Source organism: Apium graveolens, chromosome 10 (genome assembly GCF_009905375.1).
Source record: "Apium graveolens cultivar Ventura chromosome 10, ASM990537v1, whole genome shotgun sequence".
Taxonomy (NCBI): Eukaryota; Viridiplantae; Streptophyta; class Magnoliopsida; order Apiales; family Apiaceae; genus Apium; species Apium graveolens.
In genome coordinates this window covers 117,228,607-117,253,827 of record NC_133656.1, presented here as the reverse complement: position 1 = coordinate 117,253,827, position 25,221 = coordinate 117,228,607, and the positions used below count along the sequence as shown (strand labels likewise).

General features: G+C 37.5%; 2 protein-coding genes across 7 annotated transcripts; both read right to left on the bottom strand.

Moving 5' to 3' along the window:
- Positions 1-174: 174 nt before the first annotated feature.
- Positions 175-2,319, bottom strand: LOC141693519 (F-box/kelch-repeat protein At5g60570-like). Of its 3 annotated transcripts, none has more exons than XR_012563138.1 (2): positions 543-2,319; positions 175-419 (listed from the first exon to the last, which is right to left on the bottom strand). XR_012563138.1 is itself a non-coding variant. In XM_074498651.1 (2 exons), the coding sequence occupies exon 2, from the start codon at positions 1,774-1,776 to the stop codon at positions 631-633; it is 1,146 nt and encodes a 381-aa protein (XP_074354752.1). In that variant the 5' UTR covers positions 1,777-2,041; positions 2,159-2,319; the 3' UTR covers positions 178-630. The 3 variants fall into 3 exon arrangements, 2 of the variants coding, with proteins under 2 accessions (XP_074354752.1, XP_074354753.1); XM_074498651.1 differs by having other exon boundaries at positions 178-2,041; positions 2,159-2,319; XM_074498652.1 differs by having other exon boundaries at positions 178-1,936; positions 2,159-2,319.
- Positions 2,320-15,429: 13,110 nt separating this feature from the next.
- Positions 15,430-24,402, bottom strand: LOC141690038 (serine/threonine-protein kinase GRIK1-like). 4 transcript variants are annotated; one of them, XM_074494612.1, is made up of 13 exons: positions 24,187-24,401; positions 23,863-24,062; positions 22,508-22,927; positions 21,416-21,490; positions 21,293-21,337; positions 20,843-20,917; positions 20,447-20,534; positions 20,101-20,225; positions 19,184-19,279; positions 17,035-17,101; positions 16,829-16,944; positions 16,576-16,654; positions 15,430-16,116 (listed from the first exon to the last, which is right to left on the bottom strand). In XM_074494612.1, the coding sequence occupies exons 3-13, from the start codon at positions 22,865-22,867 to the stop codon at positions 15,986-15,988; spliced, it is 1,257 nt and encodes a 418-aa protein (XP_074350713.1). In that variant the 5' UTR covers positions 22,868-22,927; positions 23,863-24,062; positions 24,187-24,401; the 3' UTR covers positions 15,430-15,985. The 4 variants fall into 4 exon arrangements, with proteins under 4 accessions (XP_074350713.1, XP_074350715.1, XP_074350714.1 ...); XM_074494614.1 differs by having other exon boundaries at positions 22,508-22,842; XM_074494613.1 differs by lacking the exon at positions 23,863-24,062 and having other exon boundaries at positions 24,187-24,402.
- Between the last annotated feature and the right edge of the window lie 819 nt (positions 24,403-25,221).

Here is a 25,221-nt window from a genome sequence, read left to right as displayed (position 1 = left end):
AAGCTCATTGCCTAAGGGCTCATTCGGCAATGCTTAACATTTACTTGTAAGTACATTATAAGCTATAACCAAAAGGACACTATCTTGCCGGAATATGTTAATATTAAGAATCCTAGCCTGCAACAGAATATGTTAGACTAATAATACTAGCCTGCAAATTGCAATCGATATACAAGTATTATGTATGGGGGATTATTAGCCAATTTACATAATGTGTACGCCGGCATGTAAAATAATATATCATAAAACTTTGTCACCACTGATGATAATATAAAAGATGAAAGGGAATGAAAGCAAAATCAATCAAACTTATAGACCAATGCAGTAAACTCAAACTATGAAACTATACAAAACAAGTGACTGATATAAGGCAGTTGGCTAGGAACCGGTGATATACCTGGTCATTAAATTACAACCACCTGAAACTCAAAAAAAAAAAAAAACTCTTGAATGACATTGGAGTGACAAACATTCAGTATCGGAATGTTAGAAAGAAAATTGTAAGTTCACATGGAGAAAACTTATGCCAAGGAAAAAAATACCTAACCAATCAAATAATTGTGCTTTGAAGGACGTCAATGCCATTTAAAATTCCAAATTGTTGCTTGAGCCAATCTACCAAAAAAAACTTCAACAACCCATGATAGCACAGTTGTAAACAAACACCCCGACCTTTTCCTTAACGCCAAGCACTTTCCAATCCAAACTCCCATCCTTGACCCCTGATTTTGGGCACCAAGAATTTAACACAATAGCTTCACCTTCTTGGGTCCTTTGGCCTCCCACCACTAGAAGTTGCTTTCCATAGGCTTTGAAAGCCAGCCCCCAACCATTCGAATAATCAGCTCTGACTGGAAGTCTCCCCAACACATCCCACTTGTTCTTCTCCTTGTCATACTTTATTACATTGTTGGTCAAGTACTCAACTGCATATAGTTGATTATCAACAACTGCCACAAGAGGAGGTGCCTGGGCAGCCTTATTTACATTTGGATACATCCCCTCAATTCTCCTCCATTTCATTGTCTTAAGGTCTAGCTCCTCCCCACAAGTTAATGAATCAGTGTTACTCGTCATCCCTCCTATCACATAAAACTTCTCATCCATAAAAAAACCAGAGGATAATTTACGCGGTGAGTGCATATTCGGTAACATTTCCCATCCGCCAGTTGATGAATCATAAAGCTCAGCAGATTTAAGAATATTCCCAAACTTGTCACAACCTCCAGCAACTACAGCAATCGATCCAAGACTACCCGAAGCAAACAAACACCGAGGATGATTTATTCCTTCACTTTTAAACCAATTATGGTGAATCAAGCTATACTTCCACGTCACAAACCCAAATAACTCGCGCCCAAAAACAAGCAACTCACTGCCTACAGTTAGTGACTCCTTGTCCGCGTGATTAAAACACTCATCACATGGAATTTTAGGCAACTTCACCCACTTATTCCTCGTCGGATCAAACGCCTCCCACCCCCTCGGATCACAAACCATATACACCCAATGCTCCACAATCCCTAAATTCTTACGCAACTCGTACAAATACCCACTTTTCATTAGCTCACTAAACCTCACATTAAGACAAGATAACGCAGAATAATCCGATCTACAAGCCGAAGCAAGACAATTTAAAGCTACATCATCGTAAAGACCTGGAATAAGCGAATCACTCGACCCAAACTTAAAACCACCATCATAATCTCCTCTATCTTCCCCTTCACTTAACTTCTTCATTTTCAAACACATTTTCTTCTTAGAATCAAAATCCATCACTAACAAACTCTTTTACAATCAATCACATACCCACAAAAGTTTCGATTTTTCGCATTCTACCATACTCAATATTCATCAACCAAACCTCTACACCCTAACCTAAAAAGTTTCCAACTTTTCACATACCCACAAAAAATCTCATCTTTAATTTCAATACCTAACAAAAACCAACCAAAATCACAACCAAAGATTCAACATTTCACTTAAACAAAACAAACACAAATATCTACATACAAAACCCATCGAACTGCTGTAAAAACATCTGCATATGGACACACATCCGAACAGATTTAATATCTACACAAAGAATATATAAAGAGAACTATAGAGACAATATATGTATGTATAGACAAAAGGGTATAGAGTTTGAGATGAATACCAAAAAGGGTGTTGATCAAAATGATGAATATTACATCATCGGAAAAGTTTTACCGGCTAGGTGTCAACACTTTCCGGTGAAGTGTTTATATAGGTGTGGGTATGTAAGTATTGTTGGTTTCTTAAACTCTTTTCTTGAGAATAAGAGAAACTGAAACAGAATGTCTTGAAGAAAAAACAATATCGCAATTAGGTGCATCATGTTTGTTTCTTTTAGTATGGGTCCCCCCATATTGTCTTCATATTGCAAAAGGTTATAATATTGAAATATTATTTAAATTACTAATATTTTTTAATGAAAATAAAAATAAAGAATACTCTTAAAATAAATTTTAAAAATATTTTTGAATTTCAAATTTTCGAATGAGTGATAGCCCTTATATTACAATTTCGGAGAAAATGAACAAAAACTTACTTATACTGAAATATGACCTTTTTTATAATTCAAAAACGTAAAAGAAAATATATGTTTCCCATCAGAACAAAAAACACAAGTTAACAATAATCTCCTGTAAGAAGGTACAAGAGATCCATCATTGCACGAACACTTGTGGGCGAAATGCAAGTTTTTCTTGTGTTAAAAAAATGAATTTTTTTGGGAACAAATAAATGTGTTTCTATACAATTTTAACGGTCCAATACCTAGGCTCATTATTATATACACTTATTTTTAAAATTCTATATAAAGACATGTTTATTTTGCATTTATGAGTAATATAAAAGATCATTTTTCCTCTAATATTTTGGATATTTTTTCAAAAAAATTGAGATTGAAAGCAATTTTACAAATATGATCTACACCTACTAAATAAATTTTCGGTTTCTGTTCAAATTAATTTTGAAGTTGATGACTAATAACATGTTTATTAATTCTTAACTTTTCAATATACTAAAATTTTGAACCTTAATAATTATATTGTATAAATTTTAAATTATCTGTTATGGATTAAAACTAATATATATAATTGTTGTATCTAATAATAAGGAACGTGAGTTTCAAGACTCGATTTTGACTGCTCTTGTGTTTCGTGACTCAATCTGCCTTAACAAGATGCCTACGTACCTTGCTGATTGCTAAGGATCAAGTCAAAAAACGTAGTTCTGATCTATGGGGTGAGGCCCATTATATAGATGTGGGAGTCCTTGAATTGGACTTGGTATAGGAGACTTGGTGGTCAAGTCTCTGAATTAGGATAGACTTAGGAGTCCTAGGGAGTAGGAAGCTGATTCCTTATCCCATGAGGTTCCTTGGAGGCCAATCTACAAGGATTTATATCCTCACTAGGATTTATCTTAATAGCTGTTTTTCTCCCTTATTTATTAATTACGAAATTAATAAATAATCAGGGTTTTTGGGCCTTCTTTGTTCCATTAGGCCTGATCTGTTCCATCAGGCCTGATCGACATGTTAACCTTTCTGGTCTGAATGTCATACATCTTCTTATTGGGCCTAGGAGCCCATACCTTGTACAATTAATGCAATTTATACAATAAGGATTTATTTATCCCTATCATTTGCCCCCCAACTTTTGGGAAACATTGATTAGGTTTCGCAGAAGTTAAGTCTATTCATTCCCTTACAGGGTTTCATTTTTGCGTAAAGTGTGGAGCGACCTACACGTTTACAACGATTGTTCCTTTTATTCAGGAATTATCTTAATTTCCAGGAATTTTTCCCTTAATTCTGGGATTTTCCCTTAATTTCTGATTTTTTCCCTAATTTTCTGGGATTTATCCTTAATTTCTGGATTTTTGCCTAATTTTCTGGGATTTATCCTTAATTTTCTGGATTCTTCCCTAATTTTTTGGGATTTATCCTTAATTTTCTGGATTTTTCCCTAATTTTCTGGGATTTATCCTTAATTTTCTGGATTTTTCCCTAATTTTCTGGGATTTATCCTTAATTTTCTGGATTTATTCCTTATTTCTGAAAATATTAGCATTTTTCAGAAAATATTTTAAGGAATTTCCTTATTTTCCTGTAATTTTCCAAGAATTTTTCTTTCTTTTTCCTTTTTTTTAATACAGATTTCGACCAGGAATCCATTCGACCAGGATCCTGGTCGAATTAACCTTCAGTATGCCTTGGTCGACTGGATTTCGAGCAGGGTACATTCGATCAGGAATCCTGGTCGAATTTCGGCCAGGTTTTCCTCCCCCCAACTTTTTTTTTAACTAGGATTTTCTTCCCTTTCGGTCAGGATTCTTGTTTTTTGACCGAATTAACCATCTTTGGTTGTTCAGGTCGACAGGATTTCGATCTTGATGTTTTCGATCAGGAATTCTTTGTGTTTCTTGGTCGAATGGATCTAAATCCTGATCGAATTAAGTCTGTTTTTGAGCCTTGATCGAATTTTATTCGACCTCAAGCATTTCGATCAGGAATTCTTATGATTTCTGGTCGAGCTGGGTCAAGAAGCAGGGTTAAAAACTATTCCGGTATTTTCGACCAAGAATTTTGGTCAGAATTCTTTTCTTGACCGAATTAGCCCCTTTTTCAGCCTTGGTCGAAGGAAATTCGACCTCAATGCATTTGGCTAGGATCTTGGTGCAAGTCCTGATCGAATGTGGTCAAGAGTTCAGAATATTTATTTTGACCTGGGCCCTTAATTTGGGCTGAATTTTCTGGGACCAACCCTTCAATGGGTTTTTAGCTAATCGGGCCCCTCCCTTATTGAGCTAACTTTTATTTTTAACTGGGCTTTTTAAACACTTGGGCCCTTAACTGGGCTTGATTTTTTCAAGGTTTTTCTAGAATTGGGCCTCATTTCTGAGCCCAAATTCCAAACTCTTCTAATATCTTTCTGGATTCTTCCAGAATCTTGAAAAAATCAAGTTTTTCTTTTGATTTTTACTAGAATTTCCTGGATAATTCCAAAACCTTCTTATTTTTGGGCCCAAATGGGCTTTTTAACGCCCATTACCCCCTTCCTTGGCTATATAAAGGTGGGATGAGAGTGTGATTTCCTCACACCTCTCATTTCACCTCTCTACTACTTCCTCAAACTTTCTAACCTTCTCCTCTCTCAAATCCCCTCCTTTAGCTTTCCAACCTCTCCTTCAGGCTTTTTCCAGCTTGCTAATGGCTGATAAGAATTCCGAGAGGGCGGCCAAAATAGCCTCGGCTTCAAAACGAGGTAAGGATATCGAGATCCGTTCTTCGTATATGTCTTTAATCGATATGATTAACACTAGGGGGGATGAATATCCCTCCACTGCACATCTCGATTCTTTTAATCATTGTAATACCTGGCACAACATAGATTTCGATAAACTAAATGCACGTTATAACTTCCTTCCTCCTCTTAGATTAGTTCCAGTCTCTGGTGGTGACCGTACTTGCCACTGGAGACCCGACACTCTCTTTATTTACACTGATGCCCTTAATGCTGGGCTTAGGTTTCCTTTCCACCCTTTTATTCCTCATCTTTTAGCTGATTTACAAATCAACCTGTGTCAGCTTCCTCCAAACGCTTGGAGGAACATTTTATGTTTTATGTTCTGCTGCCTTAGGGAGGGCTTTCCTCTTTCTGTAGCTGTTTTAGGAAGGTCTTTCAGTGTTATAATAGCTCTTCCAGCATTTGTGGTTGGGTCTATGTTAAGCAAAGGCCCAAAAGTAAATATATCTTTAACAGCGCCTCCATTCCTGATAACAATCAAAATTGGAGGAATTGTTTCGTTGGGTTACGTTGGGAGAATGGCGACTGGGGCACACTCTTCCGATCTTCCTTCGGGAAGGTTAGCGATGGTAGCCTCAAATCCATTCACTTAACTCCCGAGGAAACTATTATTTATAATGGGCTTACTCAGGACGATGGCACTACTACCAGCTGGACTCTCTTAGAGGAGTTCTCCCTCATTCACGTGGGACTATCCTCTGTTTCTCAACAGGGTATTTTTCTTCCCTTCTCAACTTTATTTCATTTCATGCATTATTAATACCACTTATTTTGTTTTTTGCTTTGTTTTGCAGCTGCTAAGGAGATCAACGAGGACAATGTACCTCTCGTTGAAGAGACTGCTAGGATGAAAAAAGTTCGCCTTGCAGGCCTGGACACCCGAGGGAAGGCCACGGAGCCTAGCTTCTTGAGAAAATACAAGGAGCCTATGGGGGAGGCTTCAACTGAAGTATCTGAGGGCCACAACGCTCCCATCACTGCTGCTGTTCCTGCTGCTGCTGCTACTACAGGCGCCTTCCAGCCTCTCTGGGGATTTCGCCGAGGGGATACCGTGGTTGGATCCACGAAGCATGCTTGGGATTGGTCCTACCATAGCGTGACTCCCAAGGACTTTACTGATGTGGTGGCCACCCCTGACCTTGAGAGGATTAAGCTCATGGGAGCTCAGTCTCTGGCTTCAGTATGCCTTCTCTCTTTTAAACTTATCTTTCGTTCTTGTAGCATTTTCTTGCCTTATACTTTGTTGATTGATTTGTTTCAGTCTAACGCTTATTTTCAAGGCGCTGTGAGGCAAGCCGAGTCATGGAAGCGGGCTTCTGATAAGGCCGATAATGCCCTTAGGAGGCAACAGAAGAAGTATTATACCCTGGAGAAGAAGCTCAAGCGCAATGAGGGGGAACTCGGAGAGTCTAACGCCGAGCTGGTGGTACTTCGGGCGGAAAAGAATAAAGCTATAGACAACTATCTGGATTTGCCCAATCCATGAGGATTAGGGATGATTCAGTCTTTCCCGGGTTTTTTAAGACTGGTTGGGACACGACCCTTGGGACCGTGAACGAGGCTTGTCCTGATATTAACCCGACGGACTATGTCTGCCCTGATGACGAGGCTTTGCTACAGAGGTTTCGTACCCGAGTAGTTGTCTCGGATCATGTTCCTCAGGATCCACTCCTTCCTCTTCCCGAGTCTTCTTCCAGACCTGCTGAGGATGATAGCTCTTCCTCCTCCTCCGAGACGACAGAGACATTCAGCGAGAGCGGAGAGGACGATGATATGGATGCCGAGGGTACCTCAGCTCCTTAGAGCTTTTTCAGCCCTGCGTGGCTTGTCTTATTTTCGAGACTTTATTTATCGAACTTCTTGTAATATTTATCCGATCTATTTTGTTTATCACCTTTTATGCTTGCATCCATGCATTTGGTTTTTATTTGTTAGGCCACAAACATACTTTGAAGAACTCATGAATTTCATAAAATTGTCTGGGATTCGTCCCTTACACAAGTCTTAATAAACTTCGTAATAAAACTAAAACATATAAATCCTAAGCAAGCAAAGCTTCAAGGTGCTTTTCAACCTACTCGCCATCCTGACGAGTGAGAATCGTATCCAGCTGCCCTACACATAGTAAACCTTCAGGTTTTGTGCATGCCAAGTTCTCGGGACTTCAAAACCATCCATAGTCTCTAGCTTGTAGGTTCCTCTACCTTGAACACTCTTGACTTTGTACGGCCCTTCCCAATTTGGGGCAAGCTTCCCTTTTTGTCCTACACCAGATGCTTCTATCTTCCTCAAGACTAGATCACCTTGTTTGAAAAACCTTTCTTTAACCCTTAGGTTGTAGTAGAATGAAGCCTTTTTCTGATATTCTACTATCTTTGCATGTGCCTTATCTCGCACTTCATCAATTAGATCCAGGGCTAACCTCTGCCCTTCTTCATTTTCTTCTGTATTGAAAGCCTGAATCCTTGGAGAGGAATGTGATATCTCCACTGAAACTACTGCTTCTGCCCCATATGCCAACATGAAGGGAGTCGCTCCTGTCGTGACTCTACAGGTAGTCCTATAGGCCCATAATATGGGAAGTATCTCATCCACCCAATTATTTCTTGACTTCTCGATCCTCTTCTTTAGTCCATCCAGGATTATTCGATTTGCTACTTCCGCTTGCCCATTGGCTTGTGGGTGAGACACAGAGGTGAACCGTAACTCAATTTCATTTTCTTCACAATACTTCTTGAATTCCTCGTTGTTGAATTGTGTTCCATTGTCAGTGACTAGGATACGGGGAATTCCATATCGGCACATAATGTTTTTCCACAGGAATTGTGCAACCTGCTTAGTTGTGATTTTAGCCAAGGGTTTGGCTTCAATCCACTTGGTGAAATAATCAATGGCTACAATCAGAAACTTCCTTTGTGCCGTGGCCATAGGGAAAGGCCCCAGGATATCCATCCCCCACATAGCAAAGGGAATGGGCGAGTTGATAGATGTCAGCATCTCGGGAGGTTGTCTAACAACAGGTGCATGCTTCTGACAGCAGTCACACTTCTTCACATATTCTTTGGCATCAGCCATCATTTCTGGCCAATAAAAGCCTAGACGAGTTATCTTATGAGCCAAGGCCCTGCCCCCCAAGTGTTGTCCATAAATACCTTCATGCACTTCTTCAAGAGCCAAGCGTGCCTCATCGGGCCTGAGACACCTCAAGTAAGGAACCACGAAAGATCTTTTGTAAAGAATCCCATCTATCAAAGAGTACCTTAGTGCTCGAACAGCTAACTTCCGTGCTTCAGTTGCATCGCTTGGCAGCCAACCGGTTTGAATGTGAGCCTTGATGGGATCAATCCATGACGTCCCCAGGCCTATGGGAGCCACAAGCTTAACATCTATGCTTCGTGTCTTCAAAACACGGAAGTATACACTTCCTGAACTTTCTTCTATCTCAGATGAAGCAAACTTTGATAGCACATCTGCCTTAGCATTTTCTTCCCTTGGAATGTGTTCAACATGGCATTCATTAAATTGGGTCATCACAGCCCTTACTAGGCGGACATACTTAGCCATCGTATCATCCCTTGCCTCAAATTCTCCCTTTACTTGGGATATGATCAGCTTCGAGTCTCCACGAACCTTTAAGTTTTTGACTCTAAGTGTCCCAGCTAGACCAAGGCCAGCTATCAGGGCTTCATATTCTGCCTCATTATTTGTGGTTGGGAAGTCTAGCTTCATAGCATACTCAATTAAGAACCCATCAGGGCTTTGCAAAACCAACCCTGCTCCACTGGAATTTGTTTTTGATGCTCCATCAAAATAGAGAACCCAGTATTCTTTCTCCTTATCATCCTTCTCTTTGTCCCTATTATCGACTCCCTTGTCTTGAGGTACGGTATCTTCCTGCCCCCCGACTTCTTGGTTGGGTATGGTACATTCCACCATGAAGTCAGCTAGTGCCTGGGCTTTAATAGCCGTACGTGGCTTATACTTGAGATCGAACTCTCCCAACTTTATTGCCCACTTAATCAATCTCCCACTTGCTTTGGGACTGTGAATGATATTTCTCAGTGGCTGATTCGTTAGCACCTCAATCTGATGAGCCTGAAAGTAAGGACGCAGTTTTCTCGAAGCCATTATCAAGGCTAGAGCAAATTTTTCAATAGTTGAATAATTCAATTCAGCACCATGCAGAATTTTGCTGACATAATACACGAGTTTCTGGACTTTTAGCTCCTTCTTAACCAACACCGCGCTCAAGGCGCTCTCTGAAATAGCCAAGTACAAGAATAAAACTTCATTCAAAGATGGTTTGGCCAACAACGGGGCCTGAGCCATATACTTCTTTAACTCTTTGAATGCCTTCTGGTTTTCCTCATTCCATACAAAGTCTTTGATGTTCTTTAGTGACTTGAAGAATGACAAGCACTTATCTCCTGACTTGGAGATGAATCGTCCTAGCGCAGCGACCCTTCCTGTGAGCTTCTGAACATCCTTGACAGTTTTTGGTGGTTCCATGTCCAGGATTGCCTTTATTTTATCGGGGTTAGCCTCAATTCCTCTCTTTGAGACCATCAATCCCAAGAATTTTCCAGATCCTACTCCGAAAGCACACTTCGTAGGATTCAACATCATCTTGTGGTACCTCAGGACCTCAAAAACTTCCCTCAAATGGGTTATATGATCAGTCTTTACTAGACTCTTGACTAACATGTCATCAACATAGACTTCCATAGTCTTTCCAATAAGGTCCTTAAAAATTTTATTTACCAACCTTTGATAGGTGGCTCCTGCATTCTTAAGACCAAATGCCATAACAAGATAACAATAAACACCAAAGTCAGTGATAAATGATACCTTTGGAATGTCATCCTTGTGCATCTTAATCTGATTATATCCGCTAAATCCATCCATGAAACTCAGCATCTCATGCCCAGCAGTGGCATCAATCAAAGTATCAATCCTTGGCAATGGAAAACAGTCTTTAAGGCTTGCATCATTCATATCAGTGAAGTCTATACACATCCTCCACTTTCCATTAGCCTTCTTCACCATTACAGGGTTTGCTAACCACTCCAGAAATTGAATCTCCTCAATGAAACCAGCCTCTAAGAGTTTTTCTACTTCCTGTTTTATAGCCTCTTGTCTTTCTGGGGCAAAATTTCTTTTCTTTTGTTTCACTGTCTTCCGGCTTGGATCCACGTTTAGCTTGTGAGTAATCAGCTCCGGGTCTATGCCTGACATATCAGCTGCTGACCATGCAAATACATCACTATTTTCTTACAAAAATTTCACCAACTTCCCTCTAAGGGGCTCCTCTAATGTGGCTCCAATGAAAGTCATCCTCTCAGGATTCTCGGGGTCTAAAGGAACCGAAATCAAGTCTTCTGTTGGCTTTCCTCTCTTCTCATCATTTTCTCGGACATCCATATCCTCAATAGGAAGAACCTGCCCCCCGACTCCATCTGCCCTCAAAGAGGCCACATAACAGCTTCTAGCCATTTTTTGATCTCCTCTCTCTTCTCCAATCCCGTTTCGGGTGGGAAACTTCATAACTGAATGGTAGGAAGAGGGGACTGCCTTAAAGGCATGTATCCCTGTTCTCCCCATGATAGCATTATAAGTTGAACTAGCCTTTACTACCACGAAATCCAACATCTGCGTTGCTTGCCTTGATTCCGTACCTATGGTGGTTGGCAATTTGATTATTCCTTCCACAGGACATTCTACTCCAGCAAATTCATATATCGGCATGTCGGTTGGTGTCAACTGGGAGTCGTTATACCCCATCCTTAGAAAGGCGTCGTGGAGCAATATATCCATAGAAGCACCATTATCCACAAGGACCCTCTTAACCGGGCTATTTCCTATTATTGGTGTCATGACCAACGGCTCGTCATGAGGAAACTTTACACCCTCTAGGTCAGAATCATCAAAAGCCAATGTTACTTCTGTCTTGGCCCTCTTCAGGGCTTCTCCAACAATATGCATAACCTCTCTAGTATATGCCTTTCTGGAATTCTTGGACAATCCAGCAGCAGTTGGACCTCCAAAGATCGTGTTTATCACAGGCCCTCGAGGTCGCGGCCCTCCAAAAATTGCATTTATAACCGGCCCTCTAGGTTGGGGATTCCGCCCCTGATCGTCTTGGTCCCTCCTACGATCTTCAAAGTTCTTCCTTCCATTATTATTCCTGTGCCCTCCTTCTCCAGTATACTTGTTCAATCTTCCTTTTCGAATCAAAAACTCAATTGCGTCTTTCAATTGCCTACACTCATCGGTGTCATGACCAACATCTTTGTGGAATCTGCAATACTTGCTCTTATCTAGCTTGGCAGGATCAGCCTTCAAGGGCTTAGGCCAACGAATATCTCGATCCTTCTCGATTTCCATCAAGATTTGGCTTCTAGGAGCATTCAGCTTAGCGTATTCGGTGAACTTTTGCCCAGGTCCTCCCTTCTTGGGGGTTGAATCAGGGTTTTGTTCGGTTCTAGGATACTTGTCCTTAGCGATATACTCCAGATCAGTTTTTCGCTTCTTGCCTCCAGTGGGCTCATTACTTACTACGGTCTTCCTCATGTTTTCTTCAACCTTGATATACTTCTCTGTCCTCTCTTGGAGCTGCAACATGCTTTCAGGGGGACGTTTGGCCAAGGACATCTTGAAAAACTCATACCTAGTTCCTTGTTGCAATGCTATCATGGTTACCTTATCATCAAGGTCTGAGACTTTTAAAGCCTCCTTTGTAAAACGATTCAGGTAATCTCTCAAAGATTCCTTAGCTCCCTGCACAATACTCATAAGAGATGCTGAACTTTTCTCATGGACTCTCCCACTGATGAACTGCTTAATAAAAGCCTGACTTAACTCTCTGAACGATCCAATAGAGTTTGGGGGCAAGCGACTGTACCATCTTTGAGCCATACCCGACAGGGTTTGAGGGAAGGCCCGACACTTTATAGCATCATTCACGGGTTGCAGCAGCAGTGCATTAGAGAATATCCTAACATGATTAGCGGGGTCTCCCGTGCCATCATAGGCTTTGATAGTGGGCATCTTGAATTTCCTTGAGATATGGGCATTCATTATCTCTTCTGTGAAAGGTGGAGTTGGATCATCAGGATCTCCAAGGGGAAGGAGATTGCTTGGATCAGTTCTTGGGACGACAACCCTTCTTCGTACCGGACCATCCAGGTCTATGACAGGAGGAGGATTTCTCCCCCTAGGAGGTATCTGGGGTCTGGTGAGCCTCCAAGTCACGCCTCAGCCTTTGGATCTCAGCCTCATGAACCCTGATCATTTCCTGCACTTCTTGGGGATTCGCCCCTCGGGTGCTTTGAGGGCGTTGTCTTCCATCGGCCATTAGCTCTTTACCACGACGCCTCCTTCTTGGGGCCACTTCATCATCCAAAGATTCAGAGTCTCTCTCAGTGTAAGGACCAGAAAATTCCAGATCCTCGGGGATAGGAGCCAAACCTCTTATATAGGGGGGCGATTGCCCTCGTGCTTCACTTCGTCCAGCATATCCACTTCCTCCAACCTCGGGGGGAAGGGGCATCCCATAAAGGGGGTTAGTAGTAACAACAGTTGAATATTCATATCCGACGGGTCGAAAATTCACAGGTATATGTACTTGTTAAACTTGAGGATTCGTACCTTGAATAGTCGGGGGAGTCGTCCCTTGTGGCTGAGGTTAAGTTGCCCCTATCTGGGTTTCCACCTGAGTAGATGCATAAGTCGAATGGGGGACGTATCTCCACGGTGGACGAAATCATCTGGGTTGTTCCCGATGGTGTTCCTTCCTCCAGAGCACTAGTTGTTCTCCGTGTTCTCGCCATGGTTGTTATTGTGCTTTCCCACAGACGGCGCCAAATGTTATGGATTAAAACTAATATATATAATTGTTGTATCTAATAATAAGGAACGTGAGCTTTAAGGCTCGATTTTGACTGCTCTTGTGTTTCGTGACTCAATCTGCTTTAACAAGATGCCTCCGTACCTTGCTGATTGCTAAGGATCAAGTCAAAAAACGTAGTTCTGATCTGTGTGGTGAGGCCCCTTATATAGATGTGGGAGTCCTTGAATTGGACTTGGTATAGGAGACTTGGTGGTCAAGTCTCTGAATTAGGATAGACTTAGGAGTTCTAGGGAGTAGGAAGCTGATTCCTTATCCCATGAGGTTCCTTGGAGGCCAATCTACAAGGATTTATATCCTCACTAGGATTTATCTTAATAGCTGTTTTTCTCCCTTATTTATTAATTACGAAATTAATAAATAATCAGGGTTTTTGGGCCTTCTTTGTTCCATCAGGCCTGATCTGGTCCATCAGGCCTGATCGACATGTTAACCTTTCTGGTCTGAATGTCATACATCTTCTTATTGGGTTTAGGAGATCATACCTTGTACAATTAATGCAATTTATACAATCAGGATTTATTTATCCCTATCATTATCGTAGAAAGTTTGGCTTTTTGAAGTTTTTTAAAAGCTCGTATTTGTTTAAAAAGTTTTAGATTTTATTGTTTAAATCCGAGTTTTGGAGTTTTAAATAGGATGAGATTTTGATTTTAAAAAAAATCTGTTTAACACCAAATGCCAAGCTTTTCTCCAATAAGGCAATAAATTTTAATTTTTGTTTTTAAAGGGACCATTTTAATTTTTTGGCCTATTTTAAAAAGATTGTTTGTTGTTCAAAACAAAGGATTTTCCTAAAAAAATCTCGTGCGATGCACAGATTTCCATTAATATTTTAAAAAAATATTTATTCCGGCATATTTTAATTTTTAAAATATTTTTGTAAACATATGATAATTATAAATTTATAATGAAAATAATAGTATAATTTTAGTAGAATAAGTAAACTGGTTTAACAATTTAGTATTTTAGCGGATATATAATATTATTTATTTATTTTTTAATAATAGAATACATTGTGGTCGTAGTTTAGTACGATAAGTAGAGTGTATCTAGTGGTTTAACAATTTAGTTGTTTAATGGATATATAATATTATTTATTATTTTTTTTAATAACAAAAATTAGGGAATAACTATTGAACCAAATTATTATAGTATAGATAGTATAGATACTCATCCACTCCCACTCCCTTAGGCCCCGTTTTGTATTGCCGTTGCAGACCGTTACAGCAGTTTTCAGCAGAAAACTGTCAGAAATATATTTGGTAAATTTTAAAAGCTATGCGGAGAAGCGCTTTTCGTCAAAAAGCTGCCCTTGGCAAAAGTATGTCCACCCACCATTCTTGGAAAAAACTGTTTTAAGCTTTTACATGAGTAGCTATCAGTTTCACCATCAAAACTTTTCAAAAACATTATTTTTATATATTATATCTCATAATATGTATAAATTAAAAAAATTATGAAACAGTAATCTAATTTTTCTGACAACATTTTTTGCACCGACAATTTTTCTCACAGCATAACAATTTTCAATAACACTCCCAAACGGAGCCTTAGTCTTTTACAAAACTTGAACACTTTTCACGAAAGAAACACCGTTTAATGAGATTTTTGGTTTAAGAAGTTTAATCTATGTTGTGGGTCTGTTTTCAGGAAACTAGTTTTTTTTTAATGTTATTAGTTATACCATTATTTTTTTTATTTTATGTACTTTGGGTAAATTTGAAAGTACGAGTGAATTTTCTCTTTAAGCAAGTATATATACCCTTTAACTACACTTCATGTGCTTAAAATGATCTTGCAGCCTGACAAAAAAAAGACCTTCACGAGCCAGAGTATTCTTTCAATTACCAGAGCAAAGATATGATGAAAAGACTAAACTATTCCCAAATCACATGAACAGCCTTGGTAAAAAAAATCAATTTCAATCTGTCTAAATTTATAAAAGCAACTCCAATTCCTTCAAAGTGTGTTAATTTTGTCACATTGGCATCTGTCAACAACCCTTTTTTAAATGGCTCTCAGTCATACATCTTGCCCCTCAGCATCTTAAAGTCTAATAAGGATTGCCAAATGCAAGTAAATTATGGACCTAATTACTTTAAACCGATGCCATTTACTATATTTATTAAACATGAAATAATATTGAAATTGATGGGCATGAGGTTAGAAACAAAAACACAGGTATAAGGAGAAGAATGTGTTCAATTGTCATGTAATTCAACCAAATCCAAATTCAAATTCTTTGAAAAATCCAAACATGTGACTAAATCCATCACATGTAGAAGAGAACTATCTCTCCTGCACTACCAGCATACATAATTTTGAATCCAAAAAGAGGCATATTGCTTGAAGTGAAGCTTGTAGCTAACAAAACAAGACCTCTACTTTCCAGCAACAGCACTGTTTCTCCCCATAATACTTCCACAATTTGAACAAGTACATAACAAGAGATTCACAGCAACCCACAAATTGGAGAAAGCTGGTCTAACATGCCAGTTGATCAACTTGATGTACTGAAAGATTTTAAATCATCCAGCCTTGTGTATGCATGGGTTGCGAAAAAGACCACTCAAAGTATATCCAATAGAGGACCATTTAGTACAAGTCTACAAGGTATAGTAAAGAGCATAGTCGGCTGCTACTAATTTCAAGACTCGCCGAAAGGAAAGGGGAAGAGATAAAACCTAGCTGGTACTATACAAACAGATATAACAGGCTTAGACATTCCCGTTGGTACATATCAAAGCTTTTCAGGCCTTTCACCTACTTTGTTACGTTTACAACAACAAATATACTGAGAAATAGGCCCCTGTTCTCCAACTACCCATGGATGGTCTGCAACATTTTCAAGAGACAATCGCTGTTTCGGATCTGCGAGAAACAAATTCAGTGCTTATAATTTTGTAAAAAAATTCTGGATAGGGGGGGTGGAAGGACAGAGGGAGGGAGGGGGGGGGGAGAGGTACTGTTATAGAAGAATATAACTCCTGATCCATTAAGATATAATACAAGGAAAAAACAAAGGGATGTAATCCATGCACACCCAAAAAGGGCAAAGAGGCTAAATTGCCCTTCCACATTCATTTATCACCTAAAACTAGTCACTAACAATTTCAAATTAAGAAGAACTATCAATCTGATTTATTATTTAAAGAATAGCCATCAGACTTTTTTTTTAACTACCGACAATTATTAAGACTGATTAATTTTTGTTTTGGATTTATTTTATTTTGGTGGTCTCATAATAAGCGCGGCAAATCACAAGGATATAAAGGTACCAAGAACGGAAATATTAAACTAGGGCACAAGGAATTTCATTTAAAGACTCACCTTTGCAAAGAAGTCCTTCGATCAAATTCTTGAGCAAAGGGTTCATGTTAGAAGGGAGTGCCAATTCATCATTAACAATCTGTTGGAAAAATAATCAAGAGAAATAAAATATATTGTTTAGTAAAAGTAAAAGAACACAAACATGTTTAGCAAAAAAAAAGAACACAAACATCACAAGAAAAAGATAAAAATGTACTCGATAGATAATAATGGAAATCATGTTTCCGAATAACAATAAAAGAAAATCACTCACCTTGTCGTATGTATCCTGAAGAGTATCTCCAAGAAACGGGTAATTCCCCAGCACCATGCAGTACAAGGTAACTCCAACAGCCCAGGTGTCAGCAGCTCTGCCATGATAAGTTAAGCCTGCAATTAAAAATATATATCTAAATTAAGTTTTGTAAATAATACCAAGGTTCCTTGAAATTGCAAGTACATCAGCTTCCAAAGTCTGACCTAAACAGCACTCAGGTGCAGTAAAAACAGGAGTTCCAGGGGAGCGTCGAAGCTCATCATTGTCATCCTACAGAGAACACTTACACTAAAAGGTCAAAGAATTGCTCCGAACAAAGCCGAGATAAATATACATTAGTGGATTCAAAATGAATTCAGGCAATTCATAGAAACATTACGTTCATAAAACTGGAAAAATCTGATAAGCAAACAGCTCAAAAGAGCATGCCTAGTAAGAAAGTACCCAAACTCCAAAGAGACTGTTTGACAAGTAATTTCTAATGTAAATCTTCAAAGTTGCAGGAAAATAGTACATATAAAAGTAACATGCAATAGGACACTGACATATGCCTTGCATCACATATGATAACAAATGACCGATAGGTAATTTACAATGATAAAAGATTGTTTTTTCCTTATATCTTTGGAATTAATGAACACAGGCATGTAGCACAAGCCTGAAACTGTGTTTAAAAAACATACAAGAATCTTCTAAACGAAGGATCATTTATTCCCTCCTTACTAGTTCTGGGTCGTGAGTTTGTAAGATTTAAATTGGTCCAAGGCTGTGTAAACCTACCAAGGACTCCACCTGACTTGAAATTTTGAAAAAGCTAGAAACAGGATACAACAGACTTGACTGAACATATATAAGATGTATAACATGCTATCCATAGAATGCAAATCACCACACGTGATCTTTGCACAATTACAATTTATCAGCTGTAGTTCCAAGACTGAAAAATAACACTTTGGGTTCACGCCATCAACTTTGTACGAATGGGTGGCTAGCTGTTGACAATTTTCTTTTTTACTAAATAATATTTTTTTTCTTTTTAACTTAGCAGATATAAAATGTAAAAACGAAAGACCTCACATGCTCTCCCAGAGTAGACTTGCTCAACTACAGCCTCTTGTCTAGTTGTGGAGAAAAAGAGCCTAAGAACTCAATCACAAGAGGGTTTAGAAGTTGATCAAATCCTGAGATCTATTCGGTATCCATGGAACCCGCTAATCACTAGGCTCCTGAGATAGATTTTCTTTCAAACTAAATAACCCCAACATCATATTTCTGCATATTCCTTAAAAAATAATTTTATAACAATGTTATTGAGTTCTCTTTCTCAATGCATTAAAGCTTTTAGGTTTTTGACTGCAGCAGGAACTAAATCAGTTGATTGTGGATTTGTTTAGTTCATTTGGAAGATGCTGATATTGATAGCGAACAGAAGTAGAATAGAGGGAAATAGTGTATTTAAATATATGTTTTATATGCAGGGTCAGTGGTTTATTGAATATGTAGGTTATTTATAATAATCCCAATTGTTTTGGGTCTTAGTCCATTACGTAACTTTATTAGGGTTTTTATTCCCCAAATAATTCATGTAAGTGATGTAACCCCCACAGATTATTTTAGACTTGATCATTAAGATAATAAACTGAGTCTCTTTGTTTCTGGGTTATGATCTACCATGTAGTTTGGAAACTCTACGGGTAAAGACTATTACGTAGTTTATTTTCACTCTATTTCTATCATTTCATCATTTTTATATCATATATCATCGTTTTCCTATTCTATCCTGCATCAATTGTCCACAAATTGTTTGGCCATCTGTACATTCTACTAGAGCTCTTATTATACAGTTGGCTTTGTTTGTTCTTAATCCAATTCAAATTCCATTAATCTAAGAAACCACAAGGTCAGAGGTTTCAATATTTTAAGTAAAATTAACTAATAAAATATCTTCTGCCAAGTACAATTAATTGTTCTCCAAGTCAAAGGGTTCGGTTAATTCAACAATAAACATAGGGTAAAATGCTTATGAAATACCATTCCAAGCTTGTTTACATACCAAAAAAATTATTTCCAAACTAGTGCAAGGGAAACCCTCTTCTCTGCACAATTGCTCCAAGTTTTAATTTTCGTTAAGCATAATTTCCCCTATTCAGGTAATTTAATTAACATCTTAAATGTGAATACCTATGATTATGAAATATAAGCATTCTACAAAATTACAAGGAGCCAATGCAACACGATCTACATTATAAGAAGGAGCAATGATATATCTGCAGTTTACTTATAAAGCTACTCGAGGTACCATACTTAGGGATGATTAGGTTGGCCAAATAAAGGGGAAATTCAGTTCATTACCTGGAAAACCTGGCTGACACTGAAATCGCCTATCTTTACCGTACCAGAACCAGTAACCAAAAGATTGTCAGGTTTAATATCACCGTGCACAATATTCTGCAATTTACAGATTATAGATGTGAATATATATAATCTATACATATATATATATGTATATGTATATGTAATCCAAAAAAATTAAGGGCACAAATAACAGGGTTAAACTAAGCTACGTAACCGATTACCGATATAATAAATATAAATTCACTTTTGAAAATCACATGCCCGCAGGATAAATTTAAAATGTATAGTACATTTACACAGCTAGAGCTTTAGATTCAGAGGTTGCCAGCTTTAATATTGTATAACAAGCATATCTATTTCTTTACTTCAATAGAAAATACAAGAAAACACCTAAAAAGCATGGAGAACACCACCTACAACAAAATTAATTGATGCATTTTTTCTCTTGAAGATGCAAGAAAGAAGGGAACAGTCAAAAGGTGAGTTCCGATTAACCCCAAGATCTAAATGCATTGTTGAGTATTGATTTTAACCAAAGATGGGTAGAATGAGACATTTTCACAGACAAAGTTTCTATTTATAAAGATCTTTTGATTTAGCTTTTTTCATTATATATGATTACATATAGTACCAAAAGGTCCAAAACCATGACCCCATAAGATGAATGGTAGAGGGGATGGTGCAATCACGGCATTTTTTCCAGCAACAAGGTGTTAGACACAAGGCTCTGGGACCAATATTGTCTAGATATCAAATACAAAAACTATCCTCCAGAAAGCCATATATTCTAAATTAACCAAACAACGACATTCAAGTATAATATACTGTGATTTTAGAATCATGAGAAACAAGGAGTTCATCTAAATAAAAGTAATTAGTAATTTAACAAAATATATTAAGCGCTCAGATCGTACATGAGCATGGAGATACATCAACCCAGAAACTATATCTCGCAAATACTTCTGTGCTATATTATCTCCTAGACCACCTGGTGGCCCAGAACCCTCGCAGACCCATTTGCCTTCAACATATTCAAGAACTGAACAGCAAGCAAAAAAAGAAAGATATATTAATATTCAAAACAAAGCTCCAGCTTTCAGACTCCTTACAGAGAGAATGCAGTTATAGAAATTTTAGCCCGCATACTGACGTGTATGTAGGTCGGAGCATGAGTGAGTGAGTGAGTGAGTGAGTGAGTGAGTGAGTGAGTGTGTGTGTGTGTGAGAGAGAGAGAGAGGGAGGGAGGGAGGGAGGGAGTACCCATGTAGAAGTAGTCGGTTGTTGGGTCATCAATCACCTCAACGAGATTCACTATATTAGGGTGCTCCACCATTTTCATAATAGAGACCTGTTTCACAACACTAGATGATTAAATTGAATACTAAACACATAAAAATTAGAATGATAAAGTGGTAGTTTCAACTTTCAATTATATCTCTTAACGTAAATCTGGAAACAAATCTAAGATGTGCCATTTACGTAATTACTTTACAATTAGACTTTACTCTAGGAAATAAATAGAGAGCAAGTGATGCATAGCGGCGGATTTTAGCATGAGGTGAAGCCGTAGAGCCCAAGTTAATGTTATACTATCAAGAGATTAAATCTCCGATTTCCCAGCAAATGTTTATAATGTTACAATAAAGTAAATCCTACCTCGCGAAGAACATCACCCATGGCAGTCTCAGATGGTGCTACTCGGAGCTTTAACAAATGAGACTTGTGAAAGGCCTGCGCTCACAAAAACTGACCGTAATTAGTCACATCATGATATATTCATATCTATTAAATTTCCTTTAATAAATAAAAAAGTGTCTCTTCCCGCAAGATGTGAGATTTATATCTGTATGACTGGTTTGTCCTAGGGTTTATCACTCCAGATAACATATTTGCACAGGTTAGATTTTAGAACTTAAGAGAAACTAAGGCTGATATAACCTTCACTGGATAGAAGAAAAAGAATGAAACGTGACCTGATAAACGAAATTATGCAACTACATGAATTTAAATAAGACCTAGCCAAAAAAATACAGGAAAACAAGGTACTATATATCAACTGTATATATATATACAATAGGCATGTATCTTGGAGATGAATAACACTACCTTGATTGCATAATGCTTCCCATCAACACGATTCCTATACAAAACCTGTTTCCTCAGAAGATTAGCTTAATGATATATTCATTACAAGAGCTGATAGAATAAAATAATAACAAAATAGCTTACCACTTTCCCATAGCTACCAGAGCCAATCTTGTACTCACGTGTATACTCGTTAACCGTCTTGATCCCATCCTCATCCTAAGAAAATGATTCGCCCAAAAGAGCAATTAAAAATAATGCTTAACATAACAGTAAGCACCTAGTATATACATGTATGCTCTATGCAACATCATATTCTTGATTTTTAATGAAAAAGAACAATATGAAGAAGAGACATTACCATACATGTAATCAGATGAAATCACATAAAAAACATCAACTGTACATGGTCAGGTCTCTAGAGAAGCTCTCTAAGCTAGGTGAACACCTATTTTAGTTTATTCAAGCTAATATACTTGATAGAATTCCACTAGCTATGACCAATCCCACATATCAAAAATCAAGGCTTAAACTAAACAAATGAAATATAAAGTTCGGGTTCTTGATCAATTACTGAGTAAGATACTCTTTTTGACAATCCAATTTACCATGACATGCAAATGCTCAAAGGTTCTTAAGGACCATAATCATTCATTATAAAAAACAGTTGATCTAACATTCCAACTTAGGATACACGAGTTGCCTTAGAGATACATTGATTAGAACTGAATGATGTTTTCATCACAATAAGTAGGGTAAAGGTATAATGGGACTATCCTCTCATTATCTTCTCAATATTTACAAGTATGTGCAGCAGTAAGCAATACTAAGTAAAGTTTTAACAAAACTTTCTCAAGGTGCAGCTTTGGATGTTTTGTATTAAAAATAATGTTAGAAATATCAGTATGTCCTAAGCAAACATCAATCTAAGATATGATATGTGTATACCCATCTTTAATTAGTTGCCAAACAACAATTTCACCCATGTGGTTACAAGTTACAAAGTTCACATAAACAAAAATGTATCAGATCATTGAATTTAAAAAACAAATTAATCTTTGTTAAACCAAAGATAAAGAGAATGTACATGATAGCTTGTGGTGAATCAAGAATCAGAAACTTGCTGTATAGTAACTTGATGTGATGCTACAATTCAACTACTTTGCAATGTCCAAGATACCAATTAATATTATATTAATGATGACTGTATAACTTCCTATAAATTTCGAATTGTACCTCAGAGCGGATAACAGTCCGAGTCTCCTTGACAGGAAACTCTCTGCAAATTAAACCATTTTGAGTTCTGTACAGGATAATGTCTTCAGATCTCTTTACAGTGACTGGAAACTCGCCATCATCCTCATTTCCAGTATCGGTTACACCACCATCATCATAATTATCAGTAATATCACCATTATATGAACAATCATCATCTTCTTCAACATCTTCATTCAACAACAACTCATGTGACAAGCGATTGCCATAGGGCACCGTAGGCCTTGACATCTTTTTGGACCGTTTTGCCAATGAAAATCCAAAGCAACCACAGCAACCCATTCCTGTTGCTCCTCCTATAAGGTACTTCTTAATAAACATGTGAAATTTTGATCTTTCAAAAAAAAAAAAATACTGCAGTAGTAATGTCTGATCCCCAACCTATTAAAAAAAGAATAAAACATCGATAAATCTTCGGCCTTTAAAAGGAAAACCTAACATATGTTTATTAACTTCCTTTTTTTAATTTCAAACATAGATTCCCAATCTAGAAAAGTAGTACTGTATAATAATATCAAGGAATGAAAAATTCTCTTAGAATTTAAAAACTAAACCTGACTCTCGAAATTACAACACATAAATGAGTAACTCTAAATTTTTCATTTGAGCTGAAAACAAAATCATTGCAAGTTAAAGCATCAAACACAACCTAATACTGATAATAATTACGAGAAATAGAGTACCCCCCGACCTATTAGAAACAGAAACAATAAAATCAGGCCTCCAAACTAACCTTTTTTCTTATTTCAATCCAAAGATTCCCCATTTAATAACATAAATACAGTACCGTAAACATAAACGAAATAGAAACCCTATTAAATACAATACCAAATCAAACTCCTGATTATATAATACAAAAAAGATAAAATTCCAAATTTTCCATTCCAGTTGAAAACACAATCATTCATACAAAGTCAAACCAACAAAAACAAACTGAAAACCCGATATAAATTAAAAGATACGGAGTAAATAATCTACCCTTACCAAAAGATCGCCTATCTAGCAATACAATTATAAATACATTACCATAAACTAACATACAACGCAAAATTAAATCAAAATCCTGATATTACTATACAGAAATATCCAATTCCAAATTTTCCGTGTGAGCTAAAACGCAATCATACAAACTCAAACAAACAAAAGCAACATATGCGAACTAAAAAACTCTATTAAATGCAAAATTAAATAAAACTCCCAATATTACTATACAGAAATATCCAATCCCAAATTTTTCGTGTGAGCTAAAACACAATCATACAAAAGCAACAGAAAAAACGATATAAAATACGAGGAAACGTGGAAAGATAATCTACCCTTATCGAAAGCAGGGAGGGATAGCGAAAGGGAGCTAAAAAGCCCGAATTGAGCTCTGCTATTCCAAAGGATGCCACTCGGAAAAGTGAAAAAAACAGCTAATCAAGTTAATTCCATTTCGGTTCAACCGCAACATTCTCGACAACTCCAGTTCATATAAACATGTATGTAAATCACTGATTCTCACCTCAATTCACCTCTATATAACCATCAAACGCATATATATACACATCAGTAATAAACAAATTGAGAAAAAATTGTAATTGAAAAAAGTAATTGAATTGAAATGATAACAGTAATTATATGTTTGTGTGTGTATATACCTGTTTGATTTGATAGATGGGTAATGGAATGAATAATAATTGTATGTATAGATTGAACAGGGGGATGATGTGGATGTAAGGCAGAGAAGAATGAAAGAGTGGGGATCAATTGGGGGCTAACTTAAATACATACAGACAAGACAGCGAGAACAACGAGGGAGGGAGAGGGAGAGGGAGAGAGAGAGAGAGAGAGAGAGATTTTAAACTATTTTGTTTCTTTTTTTCTTTTCTAATTCTGCTCGTTAGACAATTTAAATTTTGTCAAAAAGTTAAATTAACATATAGTTTTTTTGGATGTGTGTGGCATTTCATTTAAGTAGTAAGTTCATTTCCTATATTAAAAAAAGTAATATTTGACCATTTTTTAATTTTTTACCGATTAATTCAGCCTAATTACTGACCGATTAATCACGATTTTGACAACCTAGACCGTCTTTTACCGATTTTGACCGATTTAATGAAAACCCCTTAATTAATCTCCTAACCCCGCCTCGTGGCGTTTTGTTGATGCTCCTATGCACTATCTACAACACTGCAATGATAATGGAAATGGAGGTAATGGCAACGAAAACGATAATGGAAATGGAAACAACAATGAATACGATAATGGAAATGGAAATAACAACAACAATGGTGGTAATGGAAGCGAAACGGTAACATAATGGCAACTGAAACGGAAATGACAATGACAACGAAAATGGAGGTAATGACAACGAAAATGGTAATGGTAACGGAAATGGAAATTGCGACGAGAATGATGGCAACTACAAGAACAATAATAGCAACAACAATAATACGTCTAACAAATACAACATGAAAAAATAGTTATCAAAGATAAAGTAAGGAACGAGATGTACGCAGAAGCAAATGTTCATGTTACAACACGACCTTGACGTGCCCATCTCAATGTCCTAACAAGAAGCCTAAAAATAAAAGGAATAAGGAATGTTTGAACAATTGCAATACCAAATGTGAAGCAACTTGCAAGAGTAAGTTTATCTATTTCTCTAATGATCACTTCGTAGTTATATTCCT